This window comes from Annulohypoxylon truncatum, assembly GCF_022578515.1.
Source record: "Annulohypoxylon truncatum strain CBS 140777 unplaced genomic scaffold F4807scaffold_15, whole genome shotgun sequence".
Classification (NCBI taxonomy): domain Eukaryota; kingdom Fungi; phylum Ascomycota; class Sordariomycetes; order Xylariales; family Hypoxylaceae; genus Annulohypoxylon; species Annulohypoxylon truncatum.
Genome location: NW_025953801.1, coordinates 884 through 26,945, shown reverse-complemented (window position 1 = coordinate 26,945; position 26,062 = coordinate 884). Strand labels below are relative to the sequence as shown.

At 47.0% G+C, this 26,062-nt stretch overlaps 8 protein-coding genes across 8 annotated transcripts; 4 read left to right on the top strand and 4 right to left on the bottom strand.

The window, feature by feature from the left end:
• The first annotated feature begins 612 nt into the window (after window positions 1–612).
• Window positions 613–2,037, top strand: F4807DRAFT_74929 (uncharacterized protein). The gene is made up of 2 exons (XM_048003438.1): window positions 613–945; window positions 1,003–2,037. The coding sequence occupies exon 2, from the start codon at window positions 1,131–1,133 to the stop codon at window positions 1,617–1,619; it is 489 nt and encodes a 162-aa protein (XP_047854336.1). The 5' UTR covers window positions 613–945; window positions 1,003–1,130; the 3' UTR covers window positions 1,620–2,037.
• Window positions 2,038–5,990: 3,953 nt separating this feature from the next.
• F4807DRAFT_460106 (uncharacterized protein) lies at window positions 5,991–8,117 on the top strand (the record flags this gene model as incomplete). The annotated part of the gene is made up of 1 exon (XM_048001474.1): window positions 5,991–8,117. The coding sequence occupies one exon, from the start codon at window positions 5,991–5,993 to the stop codon at window positions 8,115–8,117; it is 2,127 nt and encodes a 708-aa protein (XP_047854335.1).
• Window positions 8,118–9,903: 1,786 nt separating this feature from the next.
• Window positions 9,904–11,356, top strand: F4807DRAFT_424513 (thioredoxin-domain-containing protein). The gene is made up of 3 exons (XM_047997879.1): window positions 9,904–10,272; window positions 10,387–10,491; window positions 10,578–11,356. Exons 1-3 carry the CDS (start codon window positions 10,145–10,147, stop codon window positions 10,777–10,779), a joined length of 435 nt encoding a protein of 144 aa, XP_047854334.1. The 5' UTR covers window positions 9,904–10,144; the 3' UTR covers window positions 10,780–11,356.
• A 5,267-nt stretch (window positions 11,357–16,623) lies between these two features.
• F4807DRAFT_74700 (class II peroxidase) lies at window positions 16,624–17,760 on the top strand. Its single transcript, XM_048003436.1, has 3 exons — window positions 16,624–17,148; window positions 17,208–17,595; window positions 17,653–17,760. The coding sequence occupies exons 1-3, from the start codon at window positions 16,815–16,817 to the stop codon at window positions 17,732–17,734; spliced, it is 804 nt and encodes a 267-aa protein (XP_047854333.1). The 5' UTR covers window positions 16,624–16,814; the 3' UTR covers window positions 17,735–17,760.
• Window positions 17,761–18,065: 305 nt separating this feature from the next.
• On the bottom strand, window positions 18,066–20,083 carry F4807DRAFT_74694 (P-loop containing nucleoside triphosphate hydrolase protein). The gene has a single exon (XM_048003435.1). It carries the CDS (start codon window positions 19,867–19,869, stop codon window positions 18,283–18,285), a length of 1,587 nt encoding a protein of 528 aa, XP_047854332.1. The 5' UTR covers window positions 19,870–20,083; the 3' UTR covers window positions 18,066–18,282.
• Window positions 20,084–21,234, bottom strand: F4807DRAFT_74693 (uncharacterized protein). The gene is made up of 2 exons (XM_048003434.1): window positions 20,574–21,234; window positions 20,084–20,428 (listed from the first exon to the last, which is right to left on the bottom strand). The coding sequence occupies exons 1-2, from the start codon at window positions 21,208–21,210 to the stop codon at window positions 20,298–20,300; spliced, it is 768 nt and encodes a 255-aa protein (XP_047854331.1). The 5' UTR covers window positions 21,211–21,234; the 3' UTR covers window positions 20,084–20,297.
• Window positions 21,235–21,379: 145 nt separating this feature from the next.
• F4807DRAFT_74681 (amino acid permease/ SLC12A domain-containing protein) lies at window positions 21,380–23,283 on the bottom strand. Its single transcript, XM_048003433.1, has one exon. It carries the CDS (start codon window positions 23,127–23,129, stop codon window positions 21,450–21,452), a length of 1,680 nt encoding a protein of 559 aa, XP_047854330.1. The 5' UTR covers window positions 23,130–23,283; the 3' UTR covers window positions 21,380–21,449.
• Window positions 23,284–24,459: 1,176 nt separating this feature from the next.
• On the bottom strand, window positions 24,460–25,783 carry F4807DRAFT_74643 (glycoside hydrolase family 61 protein). Its single transcript, XM_048003431.1, has 5 exons — window positions 25,510–25,783; window positions 25,345–25,438; window positions 25,242–25,294; window positions 24,803–25,093; window positions 24,460–24,749 (listed from the first exon to the last, which is right to left on the bottom strand). Exons 1-5 carry the CDS (start codon window positions 25,621–25,623, stop codon window positions 24,597–24,599), a joined length of 705 nt encoding a protein of 234 aa, XP_047854329.1. The 5' UTR covers window positions 25,624–25,783; the 3' UTR covers window positions 24,460–24,596.
• Between the last annotated feature and the right edge of the window lie 279 nt (window positions 25,784–26,062).

Sequence of the window (26,062 nt, the reverse complement as noted above, 5' to 3'; positions counted from 1 at the left end):
CTCCATGTATCACCATCGTGACTAATCAGGGGTAGAAATATAATTCAGCCAATTTCATATGAATTGCTTTGAAAATGACCGAATGCTATGAGAGTGGAGTGAATTTAATGGTACAATATTAAGTAAACAGGTATATAAGCAATTACTAGTAGGAGGTGCAAGATTTACTGTGCTAAGAGCTATAAACACTATCCAGCTCGAAAAGGGGGAGACAAAGACATCGACGAAGGAGGAATTCATCGTCTGTTATGAAGGCATATTAGGGTTACCTAGTAGGATAATTATCTTGTCTATTATGATTCAGTAGGATGATCGGTACTCATGTAATAAGCTGGTAGCTGGTTGACTAAAGGTCGTTTCAATTGGACTTTGTCCGAAGACACGGATGAATTTATGGGAAGAACGTATTCTAGGTAGGCAATGCATATCTGGTTAAACAATATCACCATGCATTTCGCTGCTACTCAAAGTTGGATATCACATACCTATCCCACATGCAAATAATACGATATCACATTGGGTTTTACAGCAATCCTACTATATCCGTCAGTGGGGTGTATACTAGTCTCACTATCGTCGGCTAGGGAAATCCTCAAGTCTGTGCGTCAAAAACCCCGTTGTATCTTCTAACGACTTCAGGTTGGATACGTATACATGTGAAAAGAATATAATTATGAACTCATCTACCTGATAAGCTTTGAATGATAGTACGAATGCTTCGCCGATGAATTCAGACTTGTTGATAGTGCCTGGGTATGTATAAGTCAGCGTCGTATTGTGGCTAGTTTTCTATGTGGCTATGATAGCAAATCTGACGATGACTGGATCTTACGACTACCTAAGGATCTGAGACGTCGGAACACCCTGGACCGAAACCTGGTAGGCCCCTACGCGCCTGCTACTCTGCCTCCGCCAGAAAGGATTATTTCAGATACTTCCTCTCATGTAGGTTCCATCTCATTTTTCTATTCTCTTCTCGTGAGTTGATCTCTCTGCCTATTGCCCTTCGCTTCTTCAACGCCGCTTCGTTCGTTCTTCATCCGTATACAATAATACCGTGCTCCGTGGCAGGCCACAGCATCCGACGACTAGTAATATCTTGCCTCTTGCTTAATTCCCTCAACGACAAGATGTCTTCCACCATGTTCCGGACAACGTTCAAATTCCTCGTGCTGCTACTGTCTATCTGCAACATTACAGTAGCCCAAGCTGAGGTCCCCGATGCATTGGCACCCCGACAAAGCCCAACCGCAAACGCCGCTACCACGGCCGTCTGTCAAAACTATGCGACAGTAGCCAACCTTTCTACCGTCGCTTTGAACTCGACCTATCGTGCAGCCTTCTTGCGCTCTTCCAACCTGGGAACCTTCGACGCCCGCGCTATCCTGGACGTTGAATCGCCGAAACTGATGGGGTTGATGATGGACGTGCAGCTGAACCAACAATGCGGAAACCTGTCGCAAGTTGCTATCGATGGGGCCGCCGCAAACTTCACTGCGGGCACTGTGTTAGGCCTAACGATCGCGGATGCTCCTGGCATCGCCGTCGACGCTGTTGCTATGCCCATTGTCCAGATCGCCATCTTCTTGATTTTCTGTGGAACTTGGATAAGCTTGTAAACGAATCAAGCGCGGGAATTTTGGCGAGGACGGACGTCTCGCTCGCTGGAGGGTATAAGCGGCTCGGGAACTGCCTACTACTTGACTATAAGTCATGACCTGGGTGAGATGCTTAGCTTGGCGTGCGGATGAGTATCGGGATAGCGTTGGGATACAAACATCCTAAGAGTGCCATGTTCTTGAGTCATATTGGTAGCTCAGCTTTGGGACAGGACAGCTATTACATAGCGATGTCAATGAGCTAAAGCAATTCTCCAGCTGGTTGGCTCTGCAAAGCTGGATATACTTAGCACATCACCTAATACAATACTTATTATACCCCGGAATCCATAAGTAACGTGAATTTGAATAGTAATGTGAATAAAAAGGTATGTGGATAAGTGGCGGCGGGAGCGCGGGCTAGATACCGGACGTGGCTGATCTACTTAATCGACGGGAATGGCCAATGCATCAGCTGGCTTAGGATACCTTACGTACCATATCCATGGATCTGAAGTTCATGTTAATGAGATCTAGCCTCGAGCCAGCCGTTTATAATTTTTACATGCTTCAACCCGGTTCAAGTGCAACCTCAGATTCAGCTTCATAGACACAAACCCTACAGACAGCCACAAGCAACTTACTGTTGTACAGCAGTCTAGTAAGTGCTTTTTTCTCGCTGAGGCTTGATTATATTAGTGAATAGTATAACCAATCAACTCTTCTCGATTCAAATCTCACAGATAGTAATTTTGGATTCTTGTGGCCGAATTATCATTATGTTATAGGTTACCATGACTGTTATAGAGTAGTCCCATCCAATCATTGGAAATCAGGTATGTCTTGAACTAGTCTTGCTAGCTTTCCTTGAACACCAATGCAGGTATGTAACAGGCTAAGCTATAGCGAGAAGCCACGACAAATTTCTGATCAGAGCGAAGCATCCAATCATTGGAATATTCCTCATCTGAAGCGAGGTCAGAAGCAAACTGGCCATTCCAGGCTCAATCCTCTAACTAGAACGATATAAAGACTCAGACAGGGCCTTATCTTAATGCAAGTTTGGGCTCGATCGTCCATTAAGCTTCTCAGGAACTGTTCTCTCGCATGCGGGCGCAGGGGAGATGCGTGTGTCAAGCACACAACTTTCTACGTGTCAATCTCCAGAGGCGTAACTGGCATGTTTGAGCTACCACACACAACCCCCGCATCATGCGAGAGGCATAGATCCAGATTCCCAATGAGAGCCGGACAGACTATCACTAATATCGAGCTGCATTTGCAACTTCTGCTTACTCGCTGGCGGGGAATAAGACAACTGACCCCCCAGAAAAATCGGCATCTTTTCAAGGATGACGAGAAAGGAAAGATTGACCGCCCTACGGCCGTCCCAGAGGGTCTTGTAAAGTGCGGAATGCCTATCATTTCTTTTTCTGAACTTACGTAGCCGAAGCTATACCCTATATGATCGTCGTTAACAAACTCTACCACCCACTTACTCTCTATGACGATATAGGATGTATGTATGCTGAACGGCCTAGGTTATGGCTGCTCAAGACTCTTAGGTATTTCATGCAGTCCAAGTACCAAAAGAAACTAGAAATTTCATTAGTTACATGAGTCCTTGTTACCTCGTGACCGAAAGCCCACTTGGTAAGTCCTTGAATACGAGAGTCTTTTTTTGACTTTAAAACATTCGGCCGCCGATTTCTTCGCCGGTAACACTTTTTTTTTTCAGCGGAGTAACCCGCTTCGCCTGCGGACGCCAGTGGACGACGCAGTGGGCGTCTAGCGTTTATTCGGGAGCGGCGTTACAGGTACAGAATCCATTGGCTTGGCAGAGGCCGTTACAATGTTGCCCCCTATGTTCTTCACCAATTTCGCGGGCACGTGTTTGATGGAACCAATTTGGCGTGACCTTGGTCAATAAATAAGGGAAACGTTGCTGCAGAGCACTGTTTATCTCAGGACGATCCAAGAACTGCTTGATTAAGCGATCAATAAAAAAGGGTTGTCTACATGCGGCCTATCGAAGTCTCCCCATAACGGAGGCATACATAGATGTTACCCGCCATCATACTATGTAGGTTGGCATAGTGGCATGGCAACATGGGTCAAACGGCAAACCGTGCCGCTACACGATCTGCTAATGCCGCCGTCTGGGGGTTCCCGCTGTGCTTGGGCATTGGGGGATTTTTAGCAGTCTAGTTGCTCTCGACCCTCTTCACGATAAGCGACGTATTATTAAAAAAGGGGTCTTATAATGGACTCTGAAGAAAAGGATTACATTATGAATTTGCAAGTTTCGGACAACCCGCTAGCTGACCGGCAACCCATTACCTTTTCATACGGTCGAGGTTATGCAGTAGTCAGAGGTCGTATGGGTACCTTGCTGCTCTCCCTTGTTCCTGACATCACCGGACTGATCAAGCTGGAGCTAAGCTCTATAAGTAACAAAAGCCCGGCTTTTCTCTTCAAGTGCCGCTATACCTACTACGCTATACTACACCATGCTAATACTGCCATTCGAATTCATACTAACAAAAATAGCCACAGAAGAACAGTCCTAAGGATTGTTAGTGTTGGCATCGAAAGACCAGGTAGGCATAGTGTATCCCTAAAGGGGGTTGCTAAAGGTGGTAGAAGGAAGACGTAGGCATGTAATGGGCAATCCCTACATAGTACGAAGCTGCTTACGACTTGTTTCATTGGTTACGATCCATACTAAGAGTGAACTGGATTAGTCGTCGACCTTCGATAATGCCTTACATTCTTCGTACGTGACTGCGTGTAAACGACGACTCAAAACATTTGAACTAAGGTTAGGTAGATTTCCGATGAATGTTGTGATAGTAGTAAATCGATTGAGGGGCTCGAGATTCGGAATTATTCCCCATCTTAAATTTTAAATCTATTCGACCACTTCGTGCCCCGAGAGTTCACCAAATCTACTACCGTCAGTGTTAGTACCTACCTAGATTATTCTTCTCTCGTCGACCCGCTCCTTTTTCGAAGGCACAGAAGTACCTAATAGGATCAAGTTGGGGTTGGTGCGGCTTGGTAGCGATTCGGATGTTACATGCATTATGTAGGTACAGGTAAACGACCGGGAAGGATACTTCCTAGAAGTAAATAGAAAGTATTTCGAGACTTGCGAAGGAGTGACGGAATCGCTTGCGACTAGGGTTTTACGAAGTATATAGTACTGGTGTACTACGTAGCATGCTAAAAAGTCTACATCAGTTGAGGCCCCACTCAAAATGATTGTCCACAGTACCCGTCAACCCGTTAAACATCAGCCCAAGGTCCCCCCTGGGTGTGACTTCATTTCGCAAAGCCCATTTAATCGCCCTTTCCCTGCCACTCGCACCTGGGCACTGCCTGAAAATAGCAGTTATCTAGGGTAGTTGCCAACGACGCCTCCCTCCTGTCCCTCCCCCGTTTTTGTCTCTTTTTCCAAGCTTTCCTTTTCCCTTGTCAGTTAATTGTGAGCGTTCCATGTCCTATCCCCACTGCCGACCGCCACAGTTCCTCTGCTATCCATTTCCTTCCCACTACACTACCCGCCACTGCCCACCTGCTGGAGATTGAACCACCTTCGAACCACAACCACAACCACTAGCCCTGGATCCCAAATCTAAAACCCGCAACATTCCAACACGAACAAAATTCCATCCACATTACTTGCGCTGGAAACGCATTGAAACAATTCGCGTCGACGCATCACTGTCAACATCATTTCCCTTTTTTGCAGTCGTCGCTAATTGGTGTTCGACTCAAGTACAGAGAGAGACATCAATATATCCAGCGTTCTTTAACGCCAACGCCAACGCCGACTTAACCGATTACTGTCGTGCGACAACCTTTCGAAGTTCCATCAATTCGAGCACGATAATACAGATTGATTTGCGAAACATCTCGACGACCCGAATCGACTGTGAATACACAGCCCGATCTTTTATTAATTGATTATATGCATAACTCGAGCTAATCCGCGCCCATGGCGATAATCATCACGCAGCGATCGTCACCCAACATCGTCGATAGGAACCCGCAATCGCGCGCCACCATATAGCCTCGCCAATATTTTCAAAAACCAGAGCCCGACCACCGGACTCCGGAAATATGGCCTTGTGGCCTTTCCGCCGCAAGGGCTCGCGCAAGCGGTCGAGAACTCCCGCTCTCGATTCCGATGCCGACACCTCAGGACGTGGTCGTCAATACCAAGTGCCATCCCGAAGCCAAACTGAACCTGTTAATACCCCCGAGCCTCCCAGGGGAAAGCGAGATGGACCTAACAAATTACAACGACGACCCCGTACTTACAGTTTCTCCCCGGGGCGCAGAGATTCTATACGTGTCGCCAAATCTAAGAAGGGGAAGGTTGCATCAATGCCTCCAGGCCCTCTCTCCGGCATCAACGATGAAGCGCATGGAAGTCAGAGGGTCGTGTCGGGATCTAGCGGAGATTTCGCTACTCGGGTTCCTACTCTGCACCATGACAATTCTGGAAATAAGCGAAGAGGCCAACCGTTACCGCGAAAGAAGTCGAGCAAACGACGAAAGGAGGACCATGTCAGAGAAGCCGAGATAAAGGCCATGAGCCAGTTTATGCCAGCGCGTCCTACACCTGACACCTGGACAACGAGCCGCCCGACGAAGAAGGAGAGCAAGCGAATTCGGACGGGCCTGAACAGAAGCTGGGATGAGCCCTCTTCTGACATGTCCCTGCCCATGCCTGCTTCTATTCATTCAGCTATGTCGTCTGATTCAGAACAACTCTCTTGGAAGGTTTCGACTTTCGAAGCACTTGCGCCTCGTCCGACATTGCGATGTGCTTCAAATCCCATTTATGGACCCAGCGCTAGTGCGGCGCTGACGCGATCTCAGTCGACAAAACGGAAGCTCGCCGACAGGGGCGCTATTCCTGAGGCTACACTTAGAGCTCACAAGAGAATTGACGACTTGGCGGACGATTTAGATACGGCAGACCTGCGGGAGTTGATGGAGCGAGATAAACGAAGAAGGGAAAGAAAGAAGGAAAAGGAACGCGAGAGGTTAGAAAGGCGTCTCGCAAGAAAAGCGGAAAAGCAACGAGCAGAAGCAGCCGAGGCTCGTAAAAGTGGCACTCCGCCGCCACAAAACTTAGAGAGAGGCGTTTTGGGTCGTGAAATGACCAGCGAAGGATATGACCCAGCTTCAGTAGTCATCACGTCATCAAGAAGGAGACAATCGAATGACTCGGCTCGGAGGGAAAGCAGAGAACGAGAAGATTTAGAGAACCGCGAGGAGTCTCCGAAGCCGTTGGATGAGTTCCATCGGACGGACAGTATCCCACTAGAGCCTTCTACTCCTGCCAGGGTTCCCAAATCCGAGCACGTACCAGAATCTATTCCAGAGCAACCGCCGTCTTCGCGCTCTTCGAGTCCAAGGATTCTGAATTTCATACGATCGAGAACATCGCGCTCAAAGTCGCCAAAGGATTCTACCAAGGCGAGAATTGATGTCGATTTGCCGTCACCTGCCCCGACTAAGCCCGAATACGCGGAATCAGGTGGAAAGGTATCGGATAGCGGCTCTTCGAGACCTTGGAGGTCGTTCTTCAGATGGGGCAAGAACAGACGTAGTTCTGGCCCTTCATCTTTCTCGAACACCTCGCGAGACTCGATGCAGGGAGGCCCACCTCCGGCTCATGCGAACTTCGTTCCACGAAAGATCAACCCCAACGTGCCTAAGAGAACGATGTCTCGCTTCCGGGAAGACCTCCCTGAATTACCGCTCTCTCCACCGGACTCGCGCGTGGCATCCCCAGAAGCCGATCCCCTACCTACAGAGCCTCTTCCCGTGATCCCCGACGACGTACAAATGCGTTATGATACCCCTACCTCCGGCCATCACGAAGCTATGCGAGCGACCCCCATCTCATGGCACCGAGATGAAGTGCAGGCTTCGCCGGCGCCACAGTCTATGTCGCTTGCCTCGATCGATTCGGAAGCGTCTTGGCTTTCTGGTCGCTTTAACAGGAAGCGAGCCTCATCAGGCATGAGGAATTCTCTTCAGCAATACGCCCAACCCCCATTCTCAGGTGAATCTGAAGGACGCGCTTCGGATGATGGCAATATCGCCGAAGATGAATACATGAACAGCGTCGTTCCTACTGAATTACATCGCAAGTCCACGGGCGAAGCTCGTCCCAGCAGTGACGAGGAAGATGACGAACACGAAGCTAAGTGGGGCGCAGTCGGCCAGATTCCCATCGTGACACATCATAGGGACACAATGCGAAGCCGAGAAGGTCTTCTTCAGTCATTTGATGATGACGACGACAAATATCCCGAGAGATATAGTGATGATGAAGAGGAGGATCATAGTCCTGTTCTACCACAGAGGGCTACCAGCATCAGCCTCGATAAGGGTCATGCTCGAAACTTTAGTGCAGGCAGCGCTAAGCTGCTTGAGATCTCGCCCCGTGCCTCCGGTGAGAATCGGAGAAGCATGATGGAACACGGCACTCAGTAAATCTGTGGGTTGACTGGAGCCCATTGGTTCAGATGATGTTTGACAACGATGACTAGCACTGGTTGGGTGTGCGATCTAAGCCAGGAGAGACGATCTAACTACGATCATTTACCTTTTCCTTCCATTTTCAACAGCGAATATTACGCCTTATTCGCACCGCATTCATTTGATATTTTCCTTACATTTTCAGACACCGACCTTATTCACTCCTTACAACATTTCCTACAATGTTTCAACGAACAAAACATAAAAAAACTTGGAAAATAAGAAAAACTATCGGGTCTCTCTCCTGGCCTACGGATCGAAATATCGACATCCTCCATGAAGTCACATAAAGTCATCACATCAACACCAATGGGCTACCAACCTCACTATTTACGTAGCCAACTTCTACGTCTTCTCATCGAGCATAACTCCCTATTACATCACCCACATGATATTTGACGCGACCTTATCGAATTCACTGCTTTAACCGAATACCGGATGGAGGAGTGGATGGTGGGCTATGATTTATTTTTATTTATTTTTTCCATTCTTGATATACTGCGATACCACAGGGATTTATGGTTTTTTATGCGAGGCGGGTTTCCTGTTTTTGATACCACCGACACCTCCTGCCATAGTGCAGAGGTTTCCCGAGCGCCGAGAGGAGCGCCTACAATGTTACATGGAATGTCTTTTTTACATACACTGGCCGACCTAAATCTTGTAAGCACATACTATCGTCTATTCAGTCCACTCCGTGTCCGCGGCAGGATAATTATGGCTGTGGATCTACGCTGTCTTGGCAACCTAGACCATTGGATCGAGGCATACCCATCTTGGAACTGTGTAGGCTTCCGCTCTCACATTTGCGTGTGAGAACGCCGAGGGTTGTGAGTCTATCTATCGCGAAGTGATTTCCACGGTTTTTTTTGGATAGGCGGGCGAGCCCGAGTCGGCAAGCAGGCAGGCCGGCGCATTAGGTGTTCGGGGGTAGGGAAAATAGCTGGAAGCGCAAATCAAAGTTAGAGATGTCGGAAAATCTGCGAGGCCGACCTGGGTTCGGCCATTTTTATGTATACCCTTTACCTTGCCCGTAATATTTTGGAGATTAGGTTGGTCATGTTGTATTGTACATGTATGAAGTATTGCAGCCTGTAGAGTTGTGAGCAAAGGAGAAAAAGGGGCTTGTTTCCAATGAACTGAAAAAAATTTAAGTATTCTGCTTTTGGGGGGGAGTTTGTGAAGGCGTTGTACGCACGGCGAAAAGAGCGGAAATCAAAAGGAGTCAGTAGTTGTCATGTTATCTACTATGAATGATATTTGTCAATTTTGAGATATTCGAAAACTCGACTCGAGCACGAGGTTAGCATGAGATTATTTTTAAACCTCTTAGTTAATTCCTGCAGTCAGGTGTTGTCTCCTGGTAAGGAGATTAATTGTTAGCGGCAAGGGAAATGTTTTGGAACCTGGAAGAGTCCATCTTAGTATGGCCATTTCAAATCCCGAATGGTTTTATCAAATTCAATTATTATTAATGTTTAATAGATATACCAAAGTCAATGGCGATAGTTATTTGGAATCTTTCATATATGGCATCAGCCATGAATTATCTAAGTGGTCGGGAATTTGTTTAAGAGTCTTAGTCATACCATACGTAGGTAGATGGAGAAAGGGGCTGAGCTCCACCAAGAGACCAAGAGTTACACCAGCTACTAACAAAGCCACAGCAGTAAGAGCTGTATTTTTCGATAGCCTAGAAAGGAACCGGCTTGGCGGGGATCACGTCATTGAACACACTGACAAATCAAAGATTTACATCATCTGTTTCACCGGTTGTCGGTGGTTACAATCCAGTTAATTGCTTTGATGCGAACCATCTAGATATCATTGTATGACACTCTAACACCTACACACCTACCTAGTAAGAGCTGAATTAAACTTAGCACAGCCTTACCCCCTTCCCGTCCCTGAGATAGTAGGTCGCTACGTAAATTATACATAAATCCACCAGCACCCCGCGCTATTTTTTTTCTTTCTTCTCCATGTCAACAAACTTCTTCCGAACTGTCCAGTCTTCCTTCAGACATTCCGTATACCGACCATCGCATATTACGTCTATTCGCCAATTCCATACTACTCTACCCAAAATGACTGTCCACAACTTCGAAACGTAAGTTTCCGGTGAACTGACCAGGCTGGGTCGGCTATCTACCCCGCCCCGCCAACTTTGTCTGACGTCTTTGCGCTTTTACCCCTCCAAGCCTCATGCTAACATTGCGCAAAGCGCCGAGGCTTTCAAGCAGGCCATCCAGGAGAACAAGGTCGTCCTCCTAGACTGCTTCGCGACCTGGTGCGGTCCTTGCAAGGCCATTGCCCCTATCCTAGCGAAGTAAGTTGACCTACATTCCGCCGCGAAATCCCTCAATTGGAGGTGTAAACGAGGAATGACGTCGTTAACCAAGGATATATGAATAGACACTCGAATGACGAGCAGTTCAAGGACATCTACTTCGGCAAGATCGACGTCGACGACCTCCCGGAGCTGAGCCAGGAGCTCGGCATCACGGCCATGCCGACGTTCCTCCTCTTCAAGGACGGCAAGGCCGAGCCCGCCGAGAGGCTCGTCGGCGCTAACCCCAACGCGCTCGTCAGCATTCTGAAGAAGCACATCGAGTAAATTGGGCCGGGCGCGTTCGTTCGGAGCCCAGGGAGTGTCGGGAAATGGGGAACATTTTGCCTATTGTTAGAGCGCCACGCGATTGTGGCAGGGAGGGGTTAGAAGGGGGGATTATTCCTACAGAGCCGGAGCTCGCTTTCTGTCGGCGCATTTGATCGCGGGAAATTTCATGATGCCCATGCGGACGTTCACTTTTTTACGAATAGAGTTAGGCTTTCAGCAGCCCCAATGAAATAAAGACAAAATATTTACGAGAAAAGAAGTCAATTCAGTAATATCAAGTTGTTCATCTTAGCCTAATGTTAGTGTTACAGCCTACCTATGCTTATCCATGCATCATATGGTGGAATTTATAAGGCTGATCAGGGGATCAGTCTATTGAGATGGATAGGTCATAGGATTCGTTATATCCTCTTCCACACATTAAGGCCATTCTACGATACCTTTATTATCTTACTTCCAGTTACCATCCTCAAGGGTTGCACCTCTTTCAAACTTACCACAGTAGATTCTGACATGCTTACGGCTGTCGTTCTCCTAACTTGATTGACATTATACTTACATCTGCCATGTTTCGTAGTCACATCCCCAACAATAAAAGCATGCTCCGGCATATCCATTGTAGAAATGCTGTATGCATACTGAACTGCACTAGTAGTGGCGGTCTCAACGGAAGCTGAAAATCGGCGCGATATGTTTACCCCAATCACGATCAAGACCTCTAGTACGTCGGTGATGAAGGAGGTGAGTTCGAGATAAGGATCTTAGCTACCATATGTAGGGGATCACTTTGGTAGGAGCCTCAAGCGGAGGGCTGGCTGTCTTACATTGAACAAAGCAAGCAGCAAGTATATTAATCCCGAAGAGTTTTTGATGTTATCTCTGACCCCATCTAGGGTTATCACGAAGTAATTGGAGACCGCATCATCGACAAGTAGCTGAGGCTGTCACTTGTATTCTCGGCGACTACTCAACTTTAATACGATAAGCTCGATATTATTGATATTTATCAAGTTAAAGGAGCGGGCTGTGGTAGAGACGGGTTTCTGGAAGTCACGATAATAGTGATAGTGTAAAGATGGTTGGAATCGCGGTATGATTCAAAGATCAACTCATTTAGGCCGCCTTTACCATCACAGAAGCAGCAAATACTTATTCAATACAACCCAGCATCCATGTAAATCCTCCAAAATCTTATTCTCTAGATACTAGAGCTAATATAATTGTTTCGTTCTAAATAAAGAGAACAATTAAAGGTTTATATCAAAATATACGCCAACGAGGGTAGAGATGGTGTGTAAACTCTTGTGAATTAGAACGATGCCGGTAGCATGATCCAGGATTTCAGGACAAAGTCATCAAAAGCATATAAAATTAAAAACTGGTTTCTAAGTTGAAATGTCAAGGCTAATTAAATTCCTAGCCGATTATCCTAGGTACGTAAGTTTAGATACCTATCTTTAGTTGCAATCAGTGAAGCCAACCTACTATGAAAGACTCACTTTGTAATAACTCCAGACAAATTTCAGTCACCAGACCATCGGGATAACTAGTAGGCTTTCTTAAACATATATTCTGTAGTATGGGAGTGTGATTCGAGACTGTATCTCGCAGAGGATTAATCTATAGAACCCTCGTGCGGTCAAAAATGTGATTTAATAGGGGCAGTATTTTCTCGGCGCTCAGGATGGCTAAGGATGGTGAAAAGTTGAAGTAGAAAAGTCAAGTATCGTCGATTCGTTCTTGGTATGGGTTTCTTCTTACCATTGGTCAATGAACATCGATATTAAACAGGCGTATACGTACATATCTTGAAGTCGGGCTCTGAGATTTTAACGGAATGAAACCGTTGTCTCTTGTCGTCTCGTCTCTTCTCGACGCGCCAGTCTTCGGCCGTGCTCTGCCAACTCCTTCCAACCACATTCCATGCACCGATAATACAGAGTTCCTAGAGGAAAATATCCTCACCTACATGCCATCATCCCGTTGACTATGTCATTGCTAGGCTGACCCAGAGCACACCGCCTAGGCGACACTGTGGTGACCATTGTACCAGTAGTAGATGTGCTCCTCGTATTGAGATTACAGGTATCGGAGAGGGGGAAGTTCCTACTATTGTTCAAGAATGCATTTGTTGGGTTGCTGATCTGGCGTTGGCGATTTAGTGGTTAGTCTCTGGGAGCTTTTAGGGGAAAGGCTGATGAATAAGACTTCGAGATGATGTGGATAGACGCCAGAAGTAGATTTAACTGTAGGCATATTAGTTCTGTTGAATTAATTTGTTATTTCATTCTTACTAGCCCTGACATGAGTTCGAGATGTTTTCAGTTTGCTGCGTAGTAGTCGTTCTTGGATACCCAGGTAGGTAGTCAAAATGTAGAAAACAGACATGAGACATCACCCCAGAAACAATGAACAATGTAGGTGAGGTTTACCTATTGTTTCTCTTCTTGGGACTAAGTTCTTTCCTTTTCCCCTTCCAGCAAAATAAAATAACTCAACGAAAAAAAGGGGGGGTGATATAGGAACGCCAAGAATATTGTAGTTCAAAATGAGCAGTCGAGGCGACCCTACCTGCCGCCATCGTATGTAAGTAGGATTTGTTAGCCGATTTCTTGCTCATCGTTCATGAATAGGAAGGTAACCAACATCATGAACACAAATCAGACAATTCAAACTAGCTACTACAGAGTCCAGACCTTATGATAGATGGCAGCTGTCGTATTCCGAATCCTTTGTTGGTCGGTCAAATGATGGATCGAAGAACAGAAGGATTTAGAATACATAACAGCGTTGCAAAGATGTCTCAGATATTACGAACGATAGATCGTGGTAACATTGAGAGGGTTTAGAGAAGTTCACTTATTGGTGGTTGTCAATATGTGGATATACTATTTGCGGCTCTGTGCGGTTCATTATAAAAGTAGTGGATCTAGGTAGGTTGAGACTGTAGGAACCAGATAGGGCCTAAAATAGGGACCGTGGGCGGCGTGGGGCAGAAGTTCCCGCCTTTGGGTTAGGTGATGGGGACTAATATCTGCAGGACGCGTACCACTTACAAGGCTGCGTAACTGTCACACACAGATCAACCCCTGAATAATTCCGATGTCGTACAGGCTAGTATTTGGATACATATGGTAAGTCGTCGCGAAGCTGAAAGTTTCAATGTTTCAATACTGACCAGAATTAGAGGCCAAGCATTCTGTTGTTTGAAAAAGGAAAGGAAAATGTTTTACACACGGCGTTAATTTTTAGAGATTCCAATCAACTTGGCACTGCACGTCGAAATGCTTGGTCTTTGGAACATTACTAAACAATACCGGGGACCTGGTAAAGACATCAAATGTCTCGGGAGCTTCCAGCTTCTAGGGTGGGGTCCTGGGTAGTATTCACATGGGACTCCAATGGATCTTAATATTCAACACTAACACCAATGATTGTCGCGGTATTGGTCATGGAAGGGTTTACGAAGCTTCGCGTAAGAAAATGCCTATCCAGGAATATATTTATCAAGAACATGAATGTACCTCTTATTCGAGCGCCTGGCGTATCGTCCCGTGTCGTCCCGTAACGCAACATCGCAACGTTCAACACCAAAGTCTTCTCGTTCGGATGATGTTAATTACGAACTTAGGTAACATTTATCGGAAAAGTTTGGATGAACGCGTGCATGGGATCTACCCAAGGAAATAGATGACACATGATTGGTCAAAAGTGCGGCTGAAGTTGAGGCTTCACCCGCACGAGCCTCTCCATGGCCATGACGAAACGGAAGTGCCGAATTACTCACATCAGGCAATTACTAGATCGTTTAAGGGGAATGTGGAGCGGACTCAGATAACGTTCAAGAGTTAAACCATACGAGGTTAAACCCTTTTTTATTTTCCTCTAGCATCTTTCCCCTAGTATCTCAAGTTCGCACACTCCAAACATATCAGGGTGCGACACAAAGATCTGAGACATTGTTTTGGACCGACTTTTCTAGAAATGGCTCTTTTGAAACTGCCAAGAATTGTTTCCAACTAACAAAGAATTTCCTCGATTTCGATTAGGTAATTCAATGGTTTGTATTTCACCTTATTCAAATGGTGACATACTAGGTACCTAGGTGACTTATTACCTAAGGTCCGTGGACTTAGCATGGCCTCATTATGAGTCCATTATTTACATAGTACCTATGCATGCTAACTAAAGTTAAATTTAATAGGTACGAATGTATGTAACATAGCGACCTACGACACGTACCTACCTAATTCAGCTCATTAAATGCAGCGAGATTTATGAGCAACCCGGTTGCGAAAAAGCTTCGCGTAGCTTAAATCCACCTCCCGACTCTGAATGCTACTATGTATGCTGTATAGCTACCTCGTCTAGCTGTCATGTGCAGAAGATCAGGTATGAGAGAATTATTTCGGCAACCTATTGATGCAGCTGATGACGAATGCTTCAAGATAAGAAACGACAGAGGATTCACTTAGCAGCGTTGAATTCCTTACTACTACCGAAGCTATCGCGAAACAGAGCGTTTGTAACAATAGCGGTTGTCGATCTCCTCACGAAATATCAAAATAGAACATCTACAGCTATCTACTGTACTAGTGTAGTATTTAGAGAAAATGTTTTCCTGTCTGTTAGTCGCATCCCTGCTCGAAGTTGCGTCGCGATAAGGATACTCGACTAGGTAGACTGCGCGTCACGTACATAGTGTAGTAAGTATTCATCAAATTTAACATCTACATAGGATCAAGCTGCATCTATCTACGATATTTTCCTATTGACAGAAGCTTCAGGTGTTGATAGCCTGTGGCCTCCTTTTCTTTGAACGGTCAGGCGAATGTTGTTTCATAAACACGCGTCCAATATCCACCGTCGAGAGGGTCCGGCAATTGTCCGCTGGGGTCCAGCTAGGTCATTTTGACGATCCCTGCCAACTCCAGTTTACTCCGGCTCTGCTGTGACATCGACGCTGGAGGCTCTTAAGAATCCTGGCCCTTGCTGCCCTCTGTGCCCTGTCCGCCCTGTCTGCCTTGCGATGTTGGAAACGCTTCTCCCTACGTTAACGATGAGAGGGTCTAAGCGCGCGCGACAAACACCGTTGTTGGTCGTCGTAAGCACGTTGTATCGCTAGGAACCTTTACATACTCAGCTCCAGTAAATGTTTATCTCCCGCGCAATTGGTTCATGGCCCTGGGATTGATCAGTCCGCCATCTCTGTTACCTGGCCTGCCTGGGACTACTACCCGTGGATTCGTGTCATAGGCCGGAGATATTCACCCTGCATACTATTTTCACCATAGTGACAGAGCTATGATCTACGCTAGGATCGGTTTAATCACCTACACACATGGAGCAGCATGTGCTCTAAACAATTTTGCATCGTTCGATGAGCTAGGTCCACTCATCGAATATTTCGGACGCTCTGTATTGGCTGGCACGATGATTACCGGCTTGTTATCAGTGTTCAGCGTGGATGTTGGGGAAGTCGTCTATAGTCCTACGTGATGTAGGCAGGGAGAAAATGTTGGAAAACGACTCACCAAGTTGGCCGTTGAAAAACAGAAAATGGTGAACCGGATCTCGTTTAGCATCTCGGTTGGCTTCCATGCTACCGTCTGCGTGGCTCCATTCCGGTCTAGGGCAGTCTTCGACCATTTGCTGATGCGTCCTAGGGGATCGACCCTCGGAGGGACCAAGCGAAGATAACCTTGCACGCTATGCAGGGTCTCTCAACACGAGTCCAACAACTCCAGGGTCGAAGTATCACAGCTTCGATTAGGGGCATATCGATTTAGGAGTAAAATGTTTTTATATATAAGTGTGAGGAGGATCTACACAAACAACTTTGCTAAGGTGGGCAACAACATCTCATCAGTTCTCCTTCACTCCTATTTTACATACTCCTGAGCTGGTTACTTGCGAGTTACCTTCAATCGTTATTCTGTCTTCTCGTCACTATCATTTCTAGCTCTTCTAAGCTCACTACGCCGTCTATTTTTTATATTTATATTGTACCAGTTGAGAGCCACTCATACAAAATGCATTCGTTCAGACCTACCGTACTATTCACAGCTCTTGTAGCCTCTTCTGGTCTTGTTAGGGCACAATGCCCTGCAGTCTGGACTGACGTTGCTGCGGAACTGAAGACAACCTTCATAGACAGCAGCGGCAACTGCAACGACGACGCTCGTGCGGCTATCAGGCTTTCCTTCCATGACTGCTTCCCCGGTGCCTGCGATGGGTCTATCATCTTGGCGGACGAGTGCACTGACCGCGGCGAGAACGCTCAAATGATTGGTATATGTTCAACCTTGGGTACAATGGCAACCAATTTCACCGTCGGTACAGCTGATTTGATCCAATTCGCTGCTGGTAAGTTCCCCGGCCACATCACCATAATTCAAGTCTCGTAGCTTACACATCCCCCACAGCGTTCGGGATAGCCTCATGCCCAGGCCTACCGGCAATTGCCGTCAAGGTCGGTAGAACGGACTCGTCTACCGCAAACGCGGCGAACCAGATCCCTACGCAAAATGACAACGCCACCACCATTGTCGCCGCCTTCGCGGCCAAGGGGTTCACGTCCACGGAGCTAGTCGCCCTTATTGGAGCTCATAGCGCTGCCAAGGACCTGAACGGAAACGCGCTCGACACGACCGTAGACGACCTCGACACAACCTTCTATACAGAGACCGCCAATGGCACCGCCCCCGCGAGCCTGAACAGCGACGTATCTATGAGTAGCTCGTCGGTAACGAGCGGGGACTGGACCACATTCGGCTCCGATGCTTCTGCCTGGGCCGACGCATTTGTACCAGCGTGAGTTGTATTCAAGGCTCTTGTCATTCGTCATATCGCTAACTCTCTATGATATAGGATGGAAAAGCTGAGCCTTCTCGGCAACGACGCGTCTACCTTGACCGACTGCTCAAGCGTCATCACAGCGGCCTTCGCATAACTGCTAATATTTTTTGTTGAATAATTTTTATTTATTTATTATGTCCCTGGCTCATAGTTTGACGCCCGTCAACTTAGTCCTTGTATAATATAGCGGCGCCAGGGCTTGTATATGAACATTTGAAGTTGGAGGGAGTTTAGGTATTGCGGACCGATTATGGGACACGAAAAATAATCTGGTCGGGGTTATGGCAAAAAGGGGTAATTGCATGGGTGTCATAATGGAGATTTTATTTTGACCTCACGGCACGTGTATAGTTGCGCATTTTCGATATTTTCTAAAAGAGTTCGAGCGTTTCAATTGATATCCATGAAATCTGGTAAAGAATTTGAATCTCCAACTTTCACAAGTGTTCAGTCATGACTTACAGTCAATAGATTCCATATCATTTCCAATATAATTATTTGTGGTATGATATGACATGAGAAATTTTTCTGGAGTTGTGTACCTACCTAGGTAGCTAGCTACATAAGTAATAAGAACAAGATGAAATTAAGAATTTAGAAATAACTGTCTTGGTTAATTGGATACTCACTTATTTCTCTCATCTAGCGCCCCCCTCGTCCTGATCCCCTTCCTCTGGTCGGAGTGCCGCCTAGGGAAGACCTTGGAGTAGGGCGTGGAGTTAGCCCACCTCGTGTTCCGCCCCGTCCTGAAGTCGGAGTGCCGGGGGTAGATCTAACGGATGTAGGGGTCCCTAAACCGCTCGACAATGCCGGATGTGAGACAGATCTAGTTCCCCTGGGAGTGGAAGTACCACTACGGTTGACTGCGGCTAACTTTGCATTGGTCGCTTCTTGACCTTTCTTGAGGGTTTGGATCGAGGTGACCAAGTCCTTCTTCAAGGGACTCACCATGACAAACATGAGAGTCTTCGAATCGTGAGAGAGAACAGGCCTTAGTGCTTTGGTCAACGTATTATCGTAAGCCACATGCGTGCCATTGCCTAAAGCTGTGATGACCAAGTTTAAGCTCATTAGTGCTGTGTTGATCTTGATACCTTCTTGTAGCTGCAATCCCTTTAGTCCACTTGCAGCAGACCTCTCCGAACCGGCGAGATCCACGAGGTAGAGATATCCTGTCTCTTCCTCCCCTCCACCGAGGCGTTCTCGGTGTATCTGAAACGTCAATATTAGGTGCGAGCGAGACGATGACGCGTTTTGGCTCGTAGAGCTCGACACGCGAAGTTGCGCTGCTGCCTCAATCATGGCCTCCGCCGACTCTTGAGAGGTCAGTTCCAAAAACTTGGCTTGTTCGATCCGAGTTTGAGCTTTCTGGCCGTCAATAGGTTCCTGTAGGTCATAGATGCTGTCAATGTAAATTTCCAAGATGGACAGTGAAATTGAGTAGTTGTGTGTAAGTGATGCTTCGGCGTTCTGAAACATTAAAGCTACTGTTCGGGGAATAACACCATCTTCTAAGCCATCCCCTGCCGGATCTTTGTGGCTAAGTGTGAACGTCTTTCCAGACCCGGTCTGCCCATATGCGAAGATACCAACTTTCTCACCTTGAAGCGCGCATTCGACGAGGTCGGAGATCTCATTGAATACATCATTGTTCGATTCCTCGGGGCCGAAAATGCGCTCGAAGTCGAATGACTGCGTGTCAGTAGATACTCTACCGGTCACGTCCTGGCGTTCTACGGGTATTTGCATGCGCCCCCAGGAGTCCGAAAACTCACCCTTTTCTCGAGGCCCAAAGTCGACGAGATCTTCGTATGGCGTTTCCGCCGGAGGAGGACGGATGCGGCACATAACGCGGATGTTACCCTTCAATGCTTGCAATCTTTCGAAAAGGGCGCGACTTCTCTTTTGCTCCGCATCCAGTTTCTGCATCCATATTACCTCTAATCCCTCTTGCCTTTCCATGGCCTCGTCGTACTCGGCCCTGTAGCGGTCGAGCTGTGCAGAGAGTATATCGTGATCAGACTGAAGCTGATTACGTTCTTCTTCTGTTCTTGCTAATAGAACCTCAAGTTCCTTGATCATTTTTGTGGCGTCTCTCGGATCTGGTGCTTGGTCTGAGCGTAATGAAGCCACCGAGGGCTTGGGCTTGACTGCTTCCAAATTTGTTTCCAACCCCTTGAGACGGGCCTCCATTGCCTCCATTCTACTTTGTAAATCGGATGGATCCATCTTGAGATAGATACGTTTTTTATTAAAGTATTAAGAGAGAAAACCAGTTCAAAATTTGGAGGATCAATGTAGCTTCAGTGTCTGATCTGCCAGAGTGTATTCTGCTGGTTGTTGGTCTTGTGCGCTGTTTAAATACGCGCCCAGAAATATCGTATTCTTCAGTACTCAACGACTTTGTATTATTTCTTTGTGTTTGTTAACCGGAATAATAGGATTGTCCCATGTACAACGTTGTCCTTCCCAGCTTAGGAGACAATGACCTGGTTTTTATCTTGTTTCCATTCTTAACAATGACCCAAGGAGATGCTTTACTTAACTATAATCTAGTGGACTAAGTTGCTTTATTCATCCACAAACCCAAAGTGTAATCCGCCAAAAAGTCATAATGTATTGTGAAGTATCTCGCAATTCTTAAACGATAAATATCGCTAATGACTGGTGCCCGTACGCATAAAGAGATTAGGTGGTCTTTCTCGTGACATAAACTCGTCATCAACATGGTAATTGACATCTGGGCCTTCAGGATAAAAGCCTAGACGTTTGTATACAAGACGTCCCACTGAAATGATAAGTCAGCTCATAGTATCGATTGTGAGAGGTGCTGAGTCTTTGTGCCCGCGATGCGAGAAAAAGTTGGAAGGAAGTAGTTTGTACTTGATATCTGCGACATAGAGCATTGATATGTGTTTTCGAAATATACTTACTACTAGATGCCTCTGTGGTGGCCTCTAAACCGCCACGGCGTCGCGCTTCATCAAGGCCCCATTGAACAAGTTTGGACGCAATGCCTTTCCGTTGGTAAGCTGGATCTACAGCACATAATTCAAGGTGCATCAGCGACGGCGGTTGGGATGCCTCTTTTTCTCTAATGACCTCGCCGCGACGTTTTAAGAAGGAGCGAAAAAGTTGGCCCAGATAGCGTTGTTCGACTTCGTCGTCTGGGTAGATCTTTTCTAGTCCTAGAGTTTCAATTGGGTCGTCTGGTGGCCGAGCACCGCGACCCTCTACCATAGAGAATTGTGTCCAAATAGCGATCCCCGCAACGATACGACGACCTTCGCCAGGAAGAGTGGCTTTCAGAAAGATAGTATTCGCATTGCCATCACTATCGTAAGTTGTGCGACGCCACTGTTCAACCAGACGTGCCGCAGCACGCGTTCGACCATCAGGGCCGTCTTTGTCCCATTCTGGATTCGTGGCTATCCAAATTGCGTCGTGGGTCTGTTTACCAAACGCATTTGCAGCACAGTCAAAACCTGCGATGACATCCTCAGGCTTTTCAATGACCTCAATCCACAGCTCCTCCTCTGTTGGTTTAGCGAGCGTAGTTTCGTGGCGCATGTCTGTCGTGAGAATGCAATGAGCATCTTTGTGATGAAGTGGGGAAACCCCTTTGATATATGGAAGACATAAATGATTATATGCGAGTAGCGGTGCCGCATACATAGCGTATAGAATAATAATATTATGCATATATACGGTATTCATGAGCTTCTAATTGCATAAGATGATACGGTTTTTAATGATGTATAGGTACCTATCTACGAAGTTGGTTTTGCGATTGACTTACCTACTCTCATTCATTCCCATCCCCATATGAGGTATAGCTTTCTTAACCATTCTTTGCCTGCACGCTTGAAAGAAGCATTTCTTTCTTGAATAACCACCTCAAGTTCTTCATCCGCCAGTGCGTCTGCTAATCCTGTTTTAAGATCAACAGAGTTAGGTGTTCTAATCCATGGGTCGTCTTTGGCCCATATTCTATGCCCAAAGTATAACAACAAGAACACAGGGATACCAATATACGAGGTAAGAAAGCCTGATGCGGTGAAGTTTCCTGGAAAGAAGACCGAAAATCCATTCAACAATCCAAAGAGGCAGAACGCCACAAGCGCAACCCAAGCTGCCCATGGTTGCATGACACTTGAATACGGCAGATCCGACCTAGCAATACCTTGCGCGGCGCATGCCTTCCTAAAGCGAAAATATATAAGACAGCAGCATGCCCAGCTTATAAACGCCGCCGTATTGATGATGCTGACGAACCAGTTGAACACGATGCCACTGACTGTGCCGATATTTAGGTACGCCAATAAGGATAACAGGCTCGATGCAATCACGGCGTAGACGGGTACGCCGTGCTTATTGCAGCGACTAAATATATGGGGTGCGTTCCCAGCTACAGCAAGCGAGTATAGAGAGCGACTGGACATGTATAGCACTGAGTTTCCACTCGACCAGGCTGAAGTAATAACGACAGCATTGATGACGCTGTCTAGCCCGTGAATCCCGGCCTTCTCGATAGCAATAACCCAGGGAGACGAGGCAGCTCCTTTACCACCATCCGTAAGTGCAGGCTCGTCACTGCGACATATGACGCCAATAGCAAGGGCGCCGAAGACGTAAAACACCGCTAGACGCCAAATGAAGTGTAATGCGGCCTTCGGAAGATCTTTGCGAGGAGATTTCATCTCACCTGCCGCGATGATGATCAACTCGGGGCTGAAGTTGAAGCTGAAGCACGAGTAGACGAGGGTGAAAAGAAAAGCACAGAAACGACCGCCAGCACCATCAACGAGGTATTCTTTAGTCGCCCCAGGGTTTTGCCAATACCAAAAACCCAAACGAGTATGGTCTGGCCCGCCGCCAAAAAACAAGACCACGGAGAGAACCAAGAGGCCGATGATCGCGAAGACCTTGATCGAAGCAAACCAGAACTCCGATTCCCCGTAAACTTTTACGGGGAAGAAATTTAGGGTCACTATGACAACCAACATTATCGTGATCCACACTGCCACCGGTACCGTGTTCGGCCAGTAGTTAATGACAACGGCGGCGGCGGTGATCTCGTAGGCGACGCTCAACCCCCAGATGTACCAATACATCCACCCCAGCGCAAATCCAAGACTAGGGGATACGATCCGGTTCCCGTAGTATGCCACGGACATGCCTTGCACCGGCAAGTAGGCACCGACCTCGGCCATAGCGGTGACGATGCCCTGAACTAGGAGGCATATCACTACGTATGCGGCGAAGAGAAACGCAGGTCCCGAAATGGCCAATGCCTGCCCCGTGCCTACGAAAAGGCCGGTGCCAATAGTGCCTCCTATAACAAGCATCTGTGCCTGGCGCGACTTGATGCCTCGCTTGGTACCACGCGAGACGACCTCCGTGTCTCCATCCGTTACAGCCCCCAATTCCCGAGTGGCTGTCGGCAAAGGCGAATCTGCACCTTTTAACTCCTCCTGATTCTCTGCCATGTTTCGATCAGTGGTGATAGTTACGGCAACTAAAGGAGGAGAGTTCGAGTCTAGTTCAGAATGAAGTAGAGATTACTTTCGCTTACTCATATACCTACCTTTCGTAGGATTCGAGCCCACCCTCCGGCTCGTCTTATCATGCGGTTACATCGGATTAGGTCAAGCCCATGGGCAAAACAAGATATCGCTCAAGGCATTTTGGGCAGATGGAGAGTATACAAGCATGAACTCTATACCTACAGAGTAGAAATCGATGCCCTTCTTCCATCTCCGTGCGGGAGGCCTATGATAATTATTCTCGTATGAGTTTACAGAAGGACCCAGGAAATCGGCGCAAAAGAAGTTTGAAGGTCTCGAGGGTCTGTCATCGGCGTTCTTGGGGTAGCGGTTTTCATATGGGCGGGGTGACCCTGGCCAACCTGGCTTACACGAACATGGAACCAGGTATGTAGCTCACTGAAGCCCTGGCGATCCCCCACTTTAGCGAATACATACACAGGTACGAAGCACTAGCGATTAGGCTAGCGTGGTGTTGGAACACGCTCGATCTACCGACACGACGGATCTAACTATGGATCCATCCACGATCACAGGCCTACTTGTAGTGGAAGACTGCGCTGTAATCATAGGGCACATGGCGCTGTAGTGGACCTACAGCTCTCAGGGCTTTTTACAGGATTTAAAAATCTACGCACCCTTCCAGTTTAAAAGTCTTCTGCATAGGTAAGCCTGTTTAACCGATATATCAAACTTCCAACTTGTCTAATACACGGTCCGATTACCGTGGTTTTTCAAGTTAATGAAAATTCCCTGCTCCTCTTTCCTGATCTCTTCCTGCTTACTCCATGGCGCCTACTTGAAACCTCAAAACGCGCAATAGAAGCTTCCTCAATTTCATTCAAAGTACCCAGGCCTCTTAAAATATCAACTATTACGGCTAGCTTAGATAATCCAAATCCAGAAAGCCGTTTGTAACCGTTGATTAATACCGCCGAGAATATCTACAGACTAAGGGCCCGGTGGGAGAGTGCTTTCCAGAGCCGGTGGGATTGATTGCCTTGGGTCCGAGACTACAAGGGTATCAGTTACCGAAGCAGATATTTTCAGATTAATCTCGATTTCCGTGATGATCTTTTGAACTTAGAGTCAATTACAAAACGATAGTATAGATGTGTCCTATAATTTCGAACTACTCATGACATTATTATGCAATAGCGGAAAGTAATATCTCTTTCCCAGGGTGAGCTTCTACTGATTGGATTGTGGGTAGACATTAATATCAGACTACCACTTTGGAATATTCTCAGTTAGTCATAACATCACAGCAGCATAATATTCCAAATCTACTGTAGATCATTGGATAGATAACTATGTGCACTACGTCGATATGGCGATACATACAATTCTCAACCGCCTAGCTCCTCTCTTCCCCTATTCTAACACTCCAGATAACATCATCGGAGGAATTCAGCCGGAGTAGACAGGCGGGCCAGGGATCGTGTACTCCGTAAAGCTGTTGCCCCAGATGTCAACCTTGATCCCAGGGTCGCTGGCGCTGTATGCGCCCGGGAATTTGACACCGGTTGGGTTCGCGGATCCTCCACCAGTAACCGTGAGTTGCTATTTAATCGCGTTAGTAGGCGAACAATGTAGCTGGAGAGGTATCTACATACGTAGCAAGTCATGTAGAACTGGGCACCGTTTGCCTGAGACGCCGTGTGTAGGGCGATCGTTTCCGCACGTAGAAGGTAGTCTCCGGGAGCAATGTCGGCAGGAATCGTCACTTCTTGTTTGCCGCAGTTCTTGTTCAACTTGTCGTTGCCCCAGGTCTTGGTGGCGGAGTCGTAGCCGTCCTCGAAGATCTTGAACCACGATGACGATCCGTCGGCCGAGGAGGCGTCGTCGACTTTGCTCATGTATACCATAACGGGACCGAAGTGGTTGCCACCGAGTGCTTCCTTCGTCTTTGATGCACATAAGAGAGTTAGCAAAAGTTATTCTAGACAAGGGGCCCAAAAGCCCTGAGAGTAGCTCTCCCTCGATCTGCTTGATAGCAGAGCTACGACTCTCGTGATAGGTAGAATAAAAGGGGGCAATTCTAGGTTCACATACGCAGTCTCTGTCGCCGGGCTGTTGATGCATCTCCACCGTGACAGATTCGCCAGCTAGAAACATGTTAGAATGTGCAAGTCACTAGCCAAGATAGTATTCTTACCAGCTACACTGCATTTGGCGCCCGCAGCTGTAGTACCACCGACATTGCAACGAATATCATTTGACGCCACGTTAGTTACCGGGTTATTGTTGGCCTTATCTGGAGTTAGCATTTGACCAACACGATCTATCTCTGGGGATATTTCAGGGTTTAACTTCAACATACGGGGAGTCTAGCGCAGGTCGACACCTCGTCTTCCGAACCAACCCACAATTCTTGGAATGTAGCGTGGCTAGCAGCTGTAGCTGCTAACGCAAGTGCGGCGGCGATAGTCCTCATTCTGTAAACGTTTATGGATTTGATGAACGATGTTGTTCCTACTCGAATCCACGAAAAGTGAGACAAGTTCGGGAGACTATATAGAACTTGACCAAGATCAAATAATATCTCAATGTATGCCAAGGATACTGGTCACCAGGTATCATTACATGCAGGACGTGCCGATCGCATGAAATTCCATATGAACGGAATTAGTGTTCGGCGGTTCAAGTTTGGAGCGGTTAGGAACGTTACGTTCAAGCATTGATGACATCGACGTCAGTCATTCTCCAAGGAGAAATCTGCCTAAATTGCATGTCCCGTCCTGAACTTAAGTAGGCGATGGTCGATCTTACCTATAAAAAGTCTCACGACGCGGATAGAGAGACTTATAGATTGAAAGATGGGTCCAAAACCGCCGAAGAGAATAGTGGGGACATTCCCCCTTTTAGACATTCCT